The 18,095-nt window shown below is 38.4% G+C and overlaps 1 protein-coding gene across 1 annotated transcript; it reads right to left on the reverse strand.

Moving 5' to 3' along the window:
- Positions 1–549: 549 nt before the first annotated feature.
- On the reverse strand, positions 550–1,564 carry LOC129730181 (mitochondrial import inner membrane translocase subunit Tim16). Its single transcript, XM_055689312.1, has 2 exons — positions 898–1,564; positions 550–838 (listed from the first exon to the last, which is right to left on the reverse strand). Exons 1-2 carry the CDS (start codon positions 1,058–1,060, stop codon positions 606–608), a joined length of 396 nt encoding a protein of 131 aa, XP_055545287.1. The 5' UTR covers positions 1,061–1,564; the 3' UTR covers positions 550–605.
- Positions 1,565–18,095: the final 16,531 nt, after the last annotated feature.

Below are 18,095 nucleotides of genomic sequence, written 5' to 3' on the forward strand. Positions count from 1 at the left end.
AAGTAGTGAAAATCAACAGCAAATCTTTTCATATCAGCGTGTAATTTTTTTACCGTGTATAGTGAGTAACATTGACAAACCAAACCGGTGCAATGTTTTTTTTTCTTTTGGCATCAAGTTTTTAAAACCTTTTTTAAAAAATAACCATTATGGTCGATAATAATACAGAGAAGCCACCTTGTGTCTCTCGAAACGAAGTCAGTTTACTTATTAAAGAGCAACGTCAACTTAAATCAACCGAAATCAAACTAAAATCTATGATCGAAAAAATCAATAATCAATTGAATCAGCTTTTGGTGAAAAAGGGTATATAAAAGTAATATTTTTACTAATTCAATTATTTTTAGGTCGAGGAACTGCAGTTGAAATCCAGAGATTTAGATCAGAAATATCCTATAAGTAATAATGTAATGGCAAACACTACAACTGCAGAGACGGATATAAACAAGCAAAGTTTAAATCTAAATGTACAGCACGCAACTTTATTAAAATCTCTAGAGGAAAGTGAAGAAGAGGATGATCATTCTTTAATCAATTGAAATAAGTAAATATATTTGCTGGAAACATATATTTTCATATTTTCAAAAAGTTCACTAACTTATTTACTACATCTCTTTCTTTACTGTCTCGTTATCTAGTTGCTCGTTCTCTGGAGGCTTATTCGCTTCAAATTCCTGATCTATTCGTTCTTTCGCGCGAAACACCTTAGACTGCAGATAGAAAGAGCCGCCTTTCGATTTATCATTAACGTGAAACAAATGTTCAAAATTTTTTTGTATCTTTTGTCTATCAAGTTTAGAAACGTTTAATATCTGTTGTGCCTCTTCCAACGACATCCCTGCAAAAGTTTAAAAAATAAATGTATCAATATAATCATTTTTGAATTCAACAAATTACCGGTCCTTAAATTGGCAGCTATTTGGTTTTGACCTTTCTGACCACCACCAGCTCGCTTAGCAGCTTCTTGTGAAGCATTTATCTCTTGCTTCAATGCTCGAGCGAAAGCACGTCCTACTATTTGCGTACCTAATACGATTATCTGTGCTATGTACTTTGCCATTAGTTTGCAGTGTGTATAATTGATCACAAACAGTCAAAAATAAAGATCACATTATTTTTGTATGTCTACTATCAGTACTGAAAGAAAGATCCAATAGTCCGGATTACACAACCAATAAACAATGTACTACATGCTGCTTTGTGACAGCTGAGCTGACATACAAGTATAAATGACAGTTCTAAAAGGTATGCTATTCACGTCGATGCATTAGTATTAGTGAGCGTTATGAACTTTTTCAGATTTTGTACACTCAAAATAATTTTCACGTTATGATTACCGGAAAAGTTATGTGAATATTTTTCACTGTCATTTTCACGTAGATTTTACGTGATTGTCATTTGAGTTCATCATGATCTAGTGAGATGAATTATCCTGTGAATATTATTCAGTAGACATATGCGTTTCATGTGATTTTCACGTAGAATTTAACTACCGGTAAAGTGAAACCCGCATAATCAATAACCATAAACGGATGATAATCCATATGGTTTAACGATACCCCATACAGTCGGGACTATAACCCGAACTAGTTGTTAGGCACGTTTTATGGTTATTGATTATGCGGGAAAGCATTTGATTAACGGATAGCTACTACGTTTTATAAAACGTATAAATTTCGATTGTGGTTTCCCAAATTCTTAAGAGAGAAATTAGATTTCAGAATTTTTGAAATATGTTGCCAGATAAATCGCACGGGGATGCAAAATTTCCAATTCTAAAATGGGTTGAACGACATAAAAACTGGCAAATATTAAGACATTCACCGTCGATAATTACTGTTAGCTGCTACTGTTTATGTTCAGGTAACTCTTTGAACTGAATCTGTGCAAAATCTGTAAGCTAAAGGTTCCATGTCGAATTATGGTTTTTCTAAATCTCACTCATTGGGAAGCCATCGGTGAAATCAATTTTATGTTCAGAGACCGAATTACACAACAGCTTCGCCATTTTGATTCTTGTATATTTTCGCACGGAGAGTTCATTCTGTTTGACGTTGCCAAGTTCACGTAGATACTACGTAATAAAACATAGTATGCATGTAATTTTCACGTAGATGTTATGTTTGTCACATAAATCATGAAAACTGACAGAAAATGAATAAGTACAGGAAATTTCACGTAACAATAACGTGAAAAATATTTTCAGTGTATGAAATTTGAAATGATGCATTTTAAACTAAACTTATAAAACATACTTTCCTGAAAAGTTATAGAAATGATGTAGAAACATGTATTATTTGTGAGAAATACATAAACACGCTGGGGTTTAGGTAAAATATGCTGTTTTTTATCATTTTGCCGGTAACCTTTTTGCACTTTTCGTTTTTTTCTTGTACTCTTATAGCGCTTCTAAATAGAGTCGCTAATGTTTCATACAGTAACAAGGGACGATCCTTCAATGATGTCACGCAAAATTTGGAAAAAAATAACTCCCCCCCTCCCACTTGTCACAAGCTGTCACAACTTCCTTGACCCCCCCCCCCGCTTAATTACGTCACGTTTTTATACCCCCCTCCCCCTTCTTTGGTAATAATTGATTGAAAATCGAGAAATTTGTTAGGAATGCATTTTTTCTTAATAAGAACGGTTTTACTGAAAGAAAAACTGAAACTAAAAGAAAAAGAAGATCATAGAAGATAACTAGAAAAGGCGTTTAGTTCTTAGTCCAAGGATGCCAAGTCGCATATCAACGACATAGAAAGCCGAGATAGTAACTGCAGCATCATTGCTGATTTTTGAAAGACCATCAATATTTAGTTCCTTTTCTTCAATCATTTCGCAATCCAAATCTTCTACATATGTTACAATAGCCAAGCGTTCTTATTTACGTTTTGTCACAATTTTTGTATTGATTGGATTGAGAAACACTTAAAATTTATTAAATTGCGCTGTCATTCATAAACGAACATGCACGGTAAAACAGAATTAACGAACCTTATGCTTGTTTAACGACAAAAAAAAAGTCATTTATTTTATCTTAAGCAAATCTTAAGCAAAAAAGGGATCGTAGAACTATAAATGAATGATGCAAATATCATAAATAGTTCTGAGTTAAACTCTGTGGTCAGGTATGTGACTTTTTTGTTTTTTTTTTTAATTTTTTTAGTTGAAATGTGATGTCAGACTCAAGCTAACCCCCCTCCCCCATATATCACAAAATGTCACAATAATCGAAACCACCTCCCCCCCCTAATCACGTGACATCATTAATGGATGGTCCCCAAGAGTCATGAGCTATGACATTTACTAAGATTATGCTCCAACTATTAGAAATATAGCATTTTTATATATTTTTTTTCGACATATTGTCGCAACTTTTCACACTAAATCTAAATTAATATCAATTTCTAGTGTGTTTCAACTGGAGATCCACTTTCCAACAAAAAAAAATCAAATATAAAACAACATAAAACAAGAATTTTCCAAAAATGTTCCGAATTCCATATACAAAACGCGAAATTTTTCATAACGAGATTTGTTTGTGTGCGTGGATAGACAAAAATGTAGCATACCTTGTAGAACTGTCATTGTACTTGGAGCTGACATGACGGAGCCAGAAATACCAGATGTTTTTGAAAAATGTCTGCAACTTCTCGAAAAACCGGAAAAATCTGCTTGAAATCTAAAAAGCACTATCCGTGTTTCGAAAAAAATGGGGAGCTGCGTAGCCGCAAGGTTACAGAGTCCGCTTTGTCAAGCGGATGGTCGTGGGTTCGAATCTTAGTAGAACCAGGCCATCCGATGTCAAAGAGGACTTAAGCATGGGTTTATTCTCAGGCTCCCCACCAGTTACCCTTCCTTTACGCTGAAATCTACAAATACCTTTGCGTGACTTCCTCTTAACAAAAAATAAGTCTCTCTTATCAATAAAACTGGCCAGAAGGACGCACGACGAAACTTCTCCAGGGAATTATAATTGGTGATATTTGGCAAGAGGAACGAGTATCGGTATAGTAGAACAGTAAGCGTGTAAGGAAGAGTAGCACATTACACACAAGCACTGATGAACAATAATAATAAGCATGACACTTCTCAATAGAGGTATTGCTATTAACAGAAGTGCGGGATGCAGCAGAGACCCGGGCATATCTCACAATAGATCTACGATTCTGGTCGCAGTGAGGAAGCCCATACAGCAAAAAAAAAAAACCCGAAATGGCTCGTTAAAACCGACCGAAGGCTGAAAAAAATACCGGCAAATCGAAAACCACCGACCAAAAAAACGCGGGTCATAATCACATGTTTTCTAATGTCTTCCATATGTCTTCGATTTGAAAGCATGTCTTCCAATTTGGCATCGCTGGTTCGGGCATAGTTTACGGTTCCACACAGAAAATGATTCACACGCTCATACCAAATGCTCTTTACAAATGAATACCACTAAACTGGATCTCTACATTAAACGAACCCAATCATTTTATCATGTCGACCCATATTGAAATCCACGGTATTTTGACGATTTTTGGCATTTGACGTATTTTGGTATTGAAATCTATAGTTTAAGACAGACATGTCCAATCTTTTTGACACGCGAGCCAAATTTCACAATGCACAACATTTTGAAAACTTTTAAATTTCAGCTAATGTTTAGATTATGTACAAATATATGTTAAAATATCATGCTGGTTAGCTTTGATCTTGATTTAAAAGCAGTCCATTTTAGATTGAAAAGCCAAGGGTGATACCAGTTGAAGCTTACCATGATATAAGTAAACTTACAAGCCAACAACAAATAACAAATATGGAAAACGGTCTCCTACGAAAGGCGGAAAATCAAGAGGCGGAATCACGAAAGGCAGAATCACGAAAAGCAGAATTACGAAAGCAGAATATTTCATAAGGCAGAATCACAAAGAGCACGAATGGCAGAATCACAAAATGGCAGATTCGATTTTTAATATGTACTTTACTAACATTGTGTCATCTAGTTTCCCTTTAATAACACACACTCGCGGCGTTTGACCGACTCTATTGTCCAAGTTTATGTTGTCCTTACTCGCTATCGCTCGTTCGGACTTAACTAAGAGAAAGAAAACCTGCTTGAATAACCCTAGAAATCCAGTAGATCAGTCGTTTGTATGCGAGAGGCCGCCGCTTCCGACCGGCTCGGACTACGGAAACCACGGCGGCTTTGTGCCGTCTTGGTTCCTTGACCTCGTTATGTGTCTTCGACGCATGAATTGTTTTATGTTGATTATACCCAACATGCCGTTGAGACTAGTGTAAGTCTGGGAGGGAGAAACGAATACTACACTCAAGACAGAAAACACGCACATGCGTCGTTTTCTGATAGCGTGTAACTATCTTCTTGCTGTAACGCATGCATGACTCAAACGAAGTTTTTAGTAACATCAGGAATACTGAATGTGTAAATTTCACAGACTAATTTTTCGAGTCTGTGTTTTTTCAGTTTGCCGTTGTATAAGTTTTTTCTGAGTTTTGAGTTCGACCGTGATGAAGAGTGTTCGAAATTGTAACCAAAGCCCTAAATCACGAGAAGCGCAAGTTTAATAATCGAAGTACGCTAGCATGATTACTACTTAAAGCTTATAAAATTTATTATTTTACGTAAAAACTAACCAAAATATTTTGTAAAACGACAATGAATACAAAAACTGTTTGCGATGAATATTTTTTCGAGCAACGCGATACCTTTCAGTTATAACAATACTCATCGCAAAAAAATGCTTTTTTTCTCCTTGGTTCAAATTGACAGTCAATGACAGCTCGTTCTGGTTCATTTTGACACTCACACACATCCGTTTCTCCCTCCCAGGTATAAGTTATACCTAACATCGAAAAATTACTCCGCGACGCCGTGAAAATCTTGAGGACCTAAGCCAAACCAGTTTGCGCGTTTCGGATCTAATAAATAGGCTTGCCTTGCACCTCCCGCCAAAACTGATCATCGTTTGCAACCAGTTATTAAATTTGGTTACCAAATAATAATAAATAATAAATGTAGAGTAGCAGCTTTAGTACTGTGACCAGGATTCGAACCAATTTGCCATCACGCACTTGGCTATCGTGAGTCATGTTTTGCTTCACGTGATTCTGCCTTTCGTGCTTTTCGAAATTCTGCCTTTCAGATTTCCACCTTTTGAAATATTCTGCCTTGTGTGTACGGTCATAGAATTCTGCCTTTCGTGCTTCTGCCTTTTGTGATTCTGCCTTTTGTGGCGAACCCGTAAAACAGGATTTAAATTAATTGTTGTAAGATTTTAAAATTACATGAGCTTGCACACTCAATCAGATAATAAAAGTTCGGTAATTATTATTACAATTTCGATCGGTAAGTTTGAGAAAATACAGGGAAGTTTGTAAAATTGATATAACTTTACATATTTTCTGTATTCAACAAATAATTTTACTGAATACTGCTATATTTTCTACTGAACTGTTCGGTAAATTAAACTTTTACCGAATATTGGTAAAAAACTACCGGATCAACTATAGACTAGGCTGTCCCAAAAAAAATCGATGTTGAAAAAGTCAAGGTGCTCAGCCCCAAATTGAAAGATAATGTTATTTATAGCATTTTTGTAGAATATTTTGACTTTCTAAAAGGTCGTTTTCAGGTTGCCCAAACGTGATTTATGAAAAAATGACTTTTTCAAGCTACAAAACCACTCTTTTGCACTTTTTTCAAGTCTGTTCGATTCCTGTATTTTTCCATATATTTTTTTATTTTGGTGGCGTTGTTTTTGAATATTTTGCATGGTTTGGTTCAGCATCGCATTAAATTATTTGACTCACAGAGCCCACTGAACATCACAAAAAAGTGAATTTTCCTTATAATTTTCAGATAAAACCCTTCAAAATACATATAAAAAATTTGTTTGATCAAGAACTAAAATTTTTAATGCAAAGCGGAATTCAAGACGAAAATTTACATCAAAAAAGATCCTTGATATCTTATCGGGGGGCTGAGATATCGGCGTTTTTACATGTGATGGAAAACTATGCATTTTGTCAAAAATGCCACTAAAGCTCAATATCTCCATTGCACAGTGTTTTATCAGTGTATAATTTCCTAAATAGTGATTCAAATGTTGATTATAGCCATGAGGTATGTTCGGAGAAGTTTCAGGATATTCAAAAATGCATCTTTTAATGCAGAAAGAAGGGTGATCAATCCACCAATAAGTGAGATAAAAAATTTACTTTTTAATCAGAATGAGATAGACGCAAGGTGTCTTCGACAAAGTTTTAGGTGATCTTAAAACAAGAAACTTTACCGAAGACATCATGTTTCTATCTCTTACATATTACGAGCAACATTGAGTTTTCTATTAGAAGGCACGAAAAATCATAATTTTCGTTCTAACTTTTTCCACAGATTTTTCCAAATTTTGAAACCTTCTACTAAGTTATCAGCCATCCAAAAATGCATTTGTTTTCTGAACATTGTTATTTTTTATCTCCCAAAATAAAACAGTTATTTAACATATTTGTTAAAATGCATAGTTTTCCATCACATAGAAAAATGCCAATATCTCAGCTCTTCGATAAGATATCAAGTATCTTTTTTCATGTAAATTTTCGTCGTAAATCCCGCTTTGCAATGAAAATTTCAGTTCTTGCTCAAAGTTTTTCTTATTTGTGTTTTGAAAAATTTTATCTAGAAATTATTAGAAAAATTAATTTTTTTGTGATGTTTAATGGGCTCTGGGAGGCAAAAAACTAAATACAATGCTGAACCAAACCAGGCAAAATTTTCAAAAACAATCCCAAAATAAAAAAATGTACGAAAAAATGTAGAAATCGAACAGAATTGACAAAAGCGCAAAAAAGTGGGTTTGTAGCTTAAAAAAGTCATTTTTTCATAAATCACGTTTGGGCAACCTGAAAACGACCTTTTAGAAAGTCAAAATGTTCTACAAAAATGCTATAAATAACATTATCTTTCTATTTAGGGCTGAGCACCTAGACTTTTTCAACATCGATTTTTTTACCTTCTTACGTACGAATGTGTTAGTGCCATTAGTTGTGGAAAATATTTACAAATAGCTGTTTTGTTTGCAATGCTATGTTTTAGCAGCTGGACAAATATTCAGTTGAACACTCATTATGTGTTTTAAACTTGTTTCTAAATAAATGTTTTTATTCATGATCAGAAATCGGAAAAAGCTGCTGAACGTAATCGACCACAATTGGTAAAAAGTGATAAAAGTCGAAGCAACGAGATGCGATGATTTACAGTTTGGAGGAAACAAAAGCAACTTTACACTGGTGTACACGTTTACTAGTGTACGTGGGTGAAAAGTCATTTATCTCTATAGCGCTGTAAAATTTTCTCTATTCGTTGTTCTCCTTCTGGTTGTCAAGTCACATTCTCGGTTCGTTTGAACATTGAAGTCCTGCGTAAGAAAAAAAAATGGAGGACGTTTTCCAACAACTTCAGCAAGAAGATGATCGCATAGAACAAATTTTTCGTAAGTATATGATGATAAAATTTGTGAATATTTTAGGCATCAAACCATCACAATTTTTGCTTCTACTTCCGAGCATCTGTTGCATGCTACGTAAATAGTTTACACCGCCATGTTAATGGACACATCCGGAAGATCCTCGGCTTTGGAACTATGAGCACAACTGGCATGAAGTTCATGCACAGTCCATAACAGTAAACAACGTTTGATTTTCACTCATGCAAATTCGGTGCGGCGAACGACGATTTTTGATTTTTTTTTTTAGTTTTCAATAGATAAAATTTTTAATAACATTCGAATAAAAATATCAATTTAAATTTACGTAATATTTCTGGTTTTCTTAAATAATTAAAAGTGAACAAAAAACAAACATCACAGATCTTTCGGTACTGTCTTACACAACTTACAGATTTGATCGGTGGTTTTGGAAACTTATTGCATTCGCCGTTTTCACAAATTAGGTCGGTAATAATGAAGTAAGCAACAACAATTTTATTACTGCTCGGTCGGTAGTGGTTTATATTACCGAACGTTTTACCGAGCGCTCAGCTGTTGAAAAGTCGGTGAAAAAAAACGAATTCGGTGATTAAATGTAAGTGTGTGGAGAATCAATGAGAAACTTGAAACTATTGGCTTTTTCTCCAGAACACGTATTGCACGATTGATGACAAAATCTGATACCGAAATCCGCAAACTTGATTCTTAATTCTCGTCTAATGAAGATGAACGACAACTATTTTTTACAGCCTCCATTCTTTTGAAGTCGTTCTTCATTTTTGAAATGTCGATACGGATTGAACGTTTCAACACACTAAAAACAGGATGTCATTACTCGTTAAATAAGTTTAAATTATACAAAGATGTTTTGTATCATAACAAATTCCAATCCGAATACATCAACACGTGGGCCAAACGTGTTTCAAAACTTAACGCGGGCCGCGAGAAAAGAAGCCGAGGGCCGGATGTGGCCTGCGGGCCATACGTTGGACAGCCCTGGTTTAAGAGATTAATTTCGGTATGCATGACATAGCAAACTGAAGTATAAACCATTTGATGTTGTGCCGTGAAATGAACCGCAAGTGTATTCCACGTCGATATGACATGTTTCATTTAATAGCACAGATGTAAGTGGAATCCACTTCCCAACAACGTGTCGATTTTTTATAGTGCAAGCGAAGTTAAAAAATTAAAAGACTGGCAAAAAAGGCATGGCAAAATACTGAATTAAACCTCGCCAAACATGTGAAAAGGGCCCATTTGCCATATTTAAACGCGCCAAATTATCTCGTTTTTTGATTATTAGAAGCGTAATCTACCCGCAACAATAAGATTTGTTGATAGGAGAAATTTGTTTCATTCAAACAATCTTATCTATACAGCTTTTTATGCATCATAATGGCGGTCGATAATGCGTGTTCGTAATATGCGAACCTCTCTGGTTACGTCAGATTTGCGATTTCTGAAAAATTGGCAACAATTGTCAACAATATGTTGCCAGATATATTTTTCTTTTGATAAATTGTATGAAGACTTCAAACTGACAACAGAGTCAAAAGGGTGGGTAATTTATTACGAACTTTGCATTATAGCGTCCGCCATTATGGCGCGTAAAAAGCTGGATACGAGAAGATTAAGCTTGTGTTAATGAGATAACGTGAAATTGTGGCTTGTTTACATATGGCAAATGGGCCCTTTTCACATGTTTGGCAAGAAATTTAACAAAATAAATTAATTAAGAACAAACTCATCCGAATAAAATAAATTGGAAAAAACAAAATTGATTTTAATTCTATCAAATAAATCAAATTGAAGTTATATTAATATATATTACCTGAAAGAGATTAATTTTCTGAGCAAAACGTGATTTTTTAAAATTTTATATCATTGTGCTTCGATTTTGGAATGAAGAATCACTTTAAATCGCTACAATGTCAGTTGGTACTGGTCCCCGTGGTTCTGTGGTTAGCGATGTCGGTCGGCTAGCTCTCCCACACGGTTGTGATATCGGGTTCGATTCCTGATCAGGTCGAGAATCTTTTCGAGCTGGAAATTTTCTCGACTAGCACTGGGGTACGGTGTACTGTTGTACTTATCCTACAACATGCAAAATGTGCCGAAAACAATATCGATAACGAATTCTCTCAACTAATCTTAGTTGATCGAGACCGCATTAGCCTCTCAGGCTCGCGTGCGATATTGTTATATTGTCAGTTGGTACATGGCCGAACTGTCATTGTAACGATTTCGAGTAGTTTTAATTCGTGATTTAAAAATTGAAGGACAACGATATAAAATTGCATTGCAGCGTGATTTTCAAATATATATATATCATACGCTTCTCTGCTAAGAAAGAAAGCATTTTTCAACGATTCCGTTAGCTGATCACCCGATAAAACAATACAGCTTTGTATTCGGTCGGTGCGTTTATCGCTTGTGTCTTTCGGTGCCGGTGCGGACTAGACATAGCCGTCCAGCAGCCGGAGAAAAGATTTCGACATTGTGCGCAGACGGTATCCGTACTGCTTGTGTTTTCGGTGCAGTGACAATAAAAAAGCCAGCAGAAGGAGCAGTTCCCTCCGCGCCGCCAGGCGCCTGCTACCCACTAGCGGCGGTGACGACTTTTGCAGCCGCTGTTGGAGCATTGTTCGTTTTGCCGAGACGCTTTGTTCAACCTGCAGTTGGAGTATTTTTATTCTGCCACGTCGCTCATCACAGGATTAATCCAGTTAGCAGGTCGTGGAGGCAGCAACCCCGAAAGTTTGGTGGAGTATTCACTTTCAATATTATTATTTTTATTATTTCATTTACGATTGTCTTTTTTTGTATTCAAATAATCTTATTTTGGCAAATTGTTTTTTTTATTTAATTACCAATAATTTGACACCCCATCTTGTTCTGGTATTTTACCGTTAGTTTGCGGTAGAGCAAATTGCTCCCGCCAGTTTGAATAAAATGGATGATATGCAGATGGAATTATTCCTGGATATCGAAACAAATGGGGAAGAGATTGAAATCTCCCCCATCAATTCCCCTGTACCTTCCCATATACCCTCCCCTTTACCTAGCCCTGTACCAAGGGTACCAGAAGTAAGGGTAAAAGCTTACCCAGATAACTCGAAAGGTCCCTACGTTGTCTTCTTCAGGCCAATAAAAAAGCCTTTGAACATTATTCAAATTGGCAAAGACCTGGCAAAAAAGTTTTCGGACGTAGCCGAAATTACAAAGGTTAGGCCGAACAAACTGCGAGTTGTCGTGAATAGCTTGAAGCAAGCAAACGCGATTGCTGGCTGCGAGCTCTTCACGGAAGAGTATCGCGTGTACATCCCTGCCAAGGATGTAGAGATCGACGGTGTGTTTACCGAGGGGAATCTCACTGTCGATGACATTTTGCGTCACGAAGTGGGCTGTTTTAAAAACTTGCGATGCAAAGTGTAAAGATACTCGATTGTAAGCAATTACATTCAGTATCCATCGAAGAGGGGAAGAAGAAATTCTCCCCCTCGGATTCCTTTCGGGTGACCTTTGCTGGATCTGCATTGCCGAACTACATCCTTCTAGACAGGGTTTGTCTGCCTGTACGCCTTTTTGTACCGCGGGTCATGCACTGCCAGAACTGCAAGCAGTTGGGTCATACAGCCACCTACTGCTGCAACAAGGCGCGCTGCAGTAAGTGCGGAAACAATCACGCTGAGACCGTCTGCAACGAAGACACTGAGAATTGTCTTTATTGCGAGGGAACTCGGCATGATCTTTCGGCATGTCTCGCATTAAGTTTTAAATAGTTTATTTGACACGGCACGATACAATTTATGTTTAACTGAGCCAAGTACATTTTTTTTTTAAATTCTAAATTAGCAGGGAAAAGAGGGAGGCCTTTTCTTTATTCTCGCGGCCGACTACGAGCTAGTGGGGATTTAAGGTGAGAGGAGGGGTGTTACAATTTTGTTTTTAATTATTTTATATTACAGAATGTATTCATTTGTACGTGGCTAACCAGTGATGTTCTGTTTGAGCAGTTTTGGTCTGAGGTGTCTGCGTAAACATAGAGATGCCGAGTCTTCATTTTAGTGTCTCCAGCCGGGTGTATCATTCTCTTTCAGTTTGTGACAGAAATTGTATTCTAGCAAATAGATAAAAGAAATCAAATTTTAATGCCAGCATTTTTTATAAACCCGTATAGCTGTGTCATGTACTGGAGATCACCGCTTCCCAGAATGTCTCTAACGGGTACGTTCGGTTGTTTTCCTCGGGCCCGAAGGGAATCTATAAGCTCAGACCTAACACCACAGTATTCGGTACACGACCAAACAACATGCTCGATGTCATGGTAGCCATCGCCACAAACGCAGTGATTACTGTCTACAAGCCCTATACGAAAGAGATGCGTGTTTAACGTATAGTGATTGGACATAAGTCTGAACATCACGCGAATGAAGTCCCGACCTACATCCAACCCCTTGAACCATGCTTTCGTCGATACCTTAAGAAAAATGGAATGTAGCCACCGTCCCAGTTCATCTGAGTTCCATGATGATTGCCAACTGTTGAGTGTTCTCTGACGCAAAATGCTATAAAATTCATCATAAGCAAATGGTCTTTCATAAATATCGCCGTCAATAGCACCCACCTTAGCTAAAGAGTCAGCCTTTTCGTTACCCGGAATCGAGCAATGAGAAGGGACCCACGCTAAGGTAACCCGGTAATTTTTATCTGTTAAAGCACTTAAAAACCGCCGTATTTTCCCCAGGAAATACGGGGTGTGCTTCACAGGCTTCATTGATCGCAGAGCCTCAATGGCACTGAGACTATCTGTGAAGATGAAGTAGTGGTCTATGGGTAGGGTTTCGATGATTCCAAGAGAGTACTGAATAGCAGCAAGTTCTGCGACGTACACGGAAGCAGGAGCATCGAGTTTGTAGGAGGCGGTAAAATTTTCGTGGAAAACACCGAAGCCAGTGGACTCATCTAGATTAGATCCGTCAGTGTAAAACCTTTTATCATAACTAACATGTTTAAACTTATTGGAAAAAATCTTAGGGATCTCTTGGGGTCGCAATTGATCCGGGATACCAGAAATGTCTTGTTTCATGGTGGTGTCGAAGAATATAGCATTATTAGAAGTAGCTAAAAGTGCGACATTGGAGGAATCGTATGAAGAAGGATTAATATCTTGAGCCATATAGTCAAAATATAAAGTCATAAATCTGGATTGAGATTGAAGGTCGACCAACCTCTCGAAATTTTCAATTACTAATGGGTTCATAACTGTGCATCGAATTAGCAACCGGTAAGAGAGATTCCAAAAACGATGTTTCAACGGAAGAATACCCGCTAACACTTCAAGACTCATCGTATGGGTCGACTGCATGCAACCCAAGGCAATACGCAAACAACGATATTGTATTCTCTCTAATTTTATAATGTGCGTGTTCGCGGCGGAGCGAAAGCAGAAACAGCCGTACTCAAGAACTGACAATATCGTTGTTTGGTATAACCTTAGAAGGTCTCCTGGGTGAGCACCCCACCAAGTTCCGGTAATCGTACGAAGAAAATTAATCCTCTGTTGGCATTTTTGTGTCAGATACCTAATATGACAAGCCCAGGTGCATTTAGAGTCGAACCAGACCCCGAGATATTTAGCGACTAAAACCTGAGAGATCGTTTTACCCGTTAGTAGGAGCTGCAGCTGAGCTGGGTTATGCTTCCTAGAAAAAACGACCAGCTCAGTTTTCTCCGGAGAGAATTCGATACCCAGCTTAAGAGCCCATTCAGACAAATTGTCTAAGGTATCTTGCAATGGTCCTTGCAGATCGCTAGCCTTGCCACCAGTAATGGATACAACGCTATCGTCTGCAAGTTGCCTTAGCGTGCATGAATTTGCAAGACATTCATCGATGTCATTGACGTAAAAATTATATAAGAGAGGACTTAAACATGAGCCCTGGGGGAGGCCCATGTAACTAATTCGGGAAGTTGTCGAATCGCCATGTGAGAAATACATGTGCTTTTCTGACAACAAATTGAGCAAAAAGTTATTCAAATTTGGTGAAAGTCCCTGCGAATGAAGTTTCGCGCTTAAAACTTCTACAGAGACAGAGTCAAAAGCCCCCTTAATATCCATGAACGCAGAAGCCATTTGCTCTTTTCGAGCAAAGGCAAGTTGAATTTCAGTAGAAAGCAACGCTAGGCAATCGTTCGTCCCTTTGCCCCGGCGAAAGCCAAATTGAGTATCTGAAAGTAACCCGTTTGTTTCGACCCATTTGTCTAACCGTAAGAGGATCATTTTCTCCATTAATTTCCGGAGGCAAGAGAGCATCGCAATCGGCCTATATGAATTGTGATCAGAGGCAGGTTTCCCGGGTTTCCGAATAGCAATGACTTTTACCTCCCTCCAGTCATGCGGAACAATATTTAGCTCAAGAAACTTGTTGAACAAATTCAACAAGCGTCTTTTTGCAGAGTCGGGTAGATTCTTCAACAGGTTGAATTTTATTCTATCTAACCCTGGAGCCTTATTGTTGCACGACAGGAGAGCCATTGAAAATTCCAACATCGAAAATGGAGGCTCTTCCGTAGTTACTAATAACGCGTCGCGAAAGGTTTTCTGTTCCGGTACAGAGTCCGGACAGACCTTTTTGGCAAAATCGAGTATCCAGCGATCTGAATACTCCTCGCTTTCATTCGAAACGTCACGGTTCCGCATGCGCCTGGCGGTATCCCAAAGAGTGCTCATCGCTGTTTCCCTGGACAACGCGTTTACGAACCGCCGCCAGTACCCGCGTTTTTTCGCCTTTACTAAGCTCTTCATCTGCCTGCCCAGTGCCTCGTACTTTCGAAGCAGGTTGACAGTGCCGTACTCCCGGTAGTCCTTATACGCCGCGGACCTTCGCGCGTACAGCTCAGAGCACTCTTTGTCCCACCATTTGTTGGGAGGGCGCTGTCTAATCGTTACCCCGGGTATCGGTTTCGTCTGAGCTTGAGTCGCGGCGTCGATTATCAAGCCAGCTAAGAACGCGTATTCTTCCTCCGGAGGAAGTTCCTCGTGAGTCTCGATAGATTGCGCTATAATAGACTCATAACACTTCCAATCAATATTACGTGTAAGGTCGTAGGAAATATTGATTGGGTTCGGGGAAGTTGAACCATTAGCAATTGATATAACGATTGGAAGATGATCACTACCGTGGGAATCGTTGATTACTTTCCACCGGCAATCTAACGCTAGTGATGTCGAGCAAAGGGATAGGTCAAGCACGCTTTCACGTGCTGGAGGATTAGGTACACGTGTCGCTTCCCCAGTATTCAAAACTGTCATATTGAAGTCGTCGATCAAGTTACAGATTAAAGAAGATCGGTTGTCGTCGTACAGCGACCCCCATAGCGAACAGTGAGAATTAAAATCTCCCAATATCAAAAAAGGCGCGGGAAGCAACTCTGCTATATCAGTGAGATGCTTCTGTTCAATCCGCGCGGATGGAGGCATATATAACGAAACGAGGCATAAGTCTTTTCCATTCATATTCGTTTGAATGGCAACGACTTCAATATTCGAGATCGAGGGGAGGTCGATTCGGAAGAAGGAATAGCACTTTTTAATCCCTAAAAGTACCCCTCCACCGTGTGAGTCTCGATCTCGACGAATAATGTTAAAATCGTGGAAATTGAGTTGATCGTTTGAATTGAGAAAGGTTTCACAGAGCGCAAATGCGTCACAATTGTATGTATTTATTAAATGAGAAAATAGATCGAATTTGGGGATGATACTTCTGCAATTCCACTGTAATACAGTGATAAAATTCCTAACCTCTTTCGCCGTATTAGTCATCGAAAGATATGATAGCTGAAATGAGGGGCCAAGTTGCTGCTAGTTGCATCAAAAAGGTTTTCACTGTAGGAAGAAGGGCAAGAAGAATATTTTGTAGGGGATCTGGTATGTTGAATGTTTTAAATATCCAGTCCACAATATCAGAAAATTTTATGAACCCTTTTTTTTTTTTTATCTTCTGATCGAGAAATGGGTGCACGAGGGGTTTTTGGTGCCCCAGGAAGCGGTGGGTACTCCTGGTTTGATTTAAAATTAAAACCGGGAGGTACTTGCTTCGGTTTTTCTTCACCGCTTCCTTTTTGTGTTGGCTTATTGGTCATTCCGCTAGGGGTTATCTTGCGACCTTTGCGAGAAAGATTAGGAGAGTTGATCATTCTCCTCTTCCTAGATCCTTCTGGCATGGCATAAGAACACCCTTCGAGGGGATCGTCAGATGTACCCTCATCGGTTGGCAAAAAGGAAAAGATGTTTCCTGTCGAGGGTGGCTCAGCACTCTTCAGCATTTCTGCGAAAGAGCGCTTTGATCGTTCCTTGAGGGAACGCTTTATTTTTTCCTCGCGCTGTTTGTACGCGGGACACGCCGAAAGGTCATGCCGAGTTCCCTCGCAGTAAAGACACTTTTCAGTATCCTCACTGCAAGCGGTCTCAGCATGATTGCCTCCGCACTTGCTGCAGCGTGCCTTGTTGCAGCAGTAGGTGGCTGTATGACCTAACTGCTTGCAGTTTTGGCAATGCATGACCCGCGGTACGAACAGGCGTACAGGCAGACGAACCCTGTCCAAAGAGATGTAGTTCGGCAGTGCGGATCCGGCGAATGTTACACGAAAGGAATCCGAAGGGAAGAATTTCTTCTTCCCTTCTTCGATGGATACTGAATGCAATTGCTTGACATCCAGTATCTTTACATCTTGAATCAGGGGGTTCTTGAAGCAGCCAACCCCGTGACGCAAAATGTCATCGACCGTGAGGCTTCCTTCGGTAACCACACCGTCGATCTCCACGTCCTTGGCAGGGATGTACACGCGGTACTCTCTCGTGAAGAGCTCGTAGCTAGCAATTGCGTTTGCTTGCTTCAAGCTACTCACAACAACTCGCAGTTTGTTCGGTCTAACCTTTGTAATTTAGGTTACGTCCGAAAACTGTTTTGCCAGGTCCTTGCCGATTTGAATTATATTTAGAGGCTTCTTTATGGGCCTGAAGTAAACTACGAACGGACCTTTCGAAGCATCTGGGTAAGCTTTCACCCGTGTTGCCGGTACCCTTGGTACGGGGCTAGGTAGCGGGGAAGGTAGAGGGGAATTGATGGGGGAGATCTCAATCTCTTCCCCAGTTGTTTCCACATCCAGGAATAGTTGCACCTGCATGTCGTCCATTTTGCGGGAGCGTTACGCTCTACCGCACACAAACGATAAATATTCGAATGTGAGGGGGGGTCAAGTAGTTGCTATTAAATTTTAAAAACAATTTTTCAAACTACAATGGATCAAAATAAAAAAAAAGGCAGTAATACTAATACTAATAACAATAGTAATAATAATAATAATAATAATAATAATAATAATAATAATAATAATAATAATAATAATAATAATAATAATAATAATAAAAATAATAATAATGATAATAATAATAATAATAGTAATAATAATTATAATAATAACAATAATAATAATACTATTAATAATAATGATAAAAATTCTAAAGTGAATACTTCACCGAACGTCTAAGTCACGACCTCACGGCTGATAGTAGGATTAATCGAGCGTCTCCGCAGAACA

The sequence above is a fragment of the Wyeomyia smithii genome, chromosome 3, assembly GCF_029784165.1.
Source record: "Wyeomyia smithii strain HCP4-BCI-WySm-NY-G18 chromosome 3, ASM2978416v1, whole genome shotgun sequence".
Taxonomy (NCBI): domain Eukaryota; kingdom Metazoa; phylum Arthropoda; class Insecta; order Diptera; family Culicidae; genus Wyeomyia; species Wyeomyia smithii.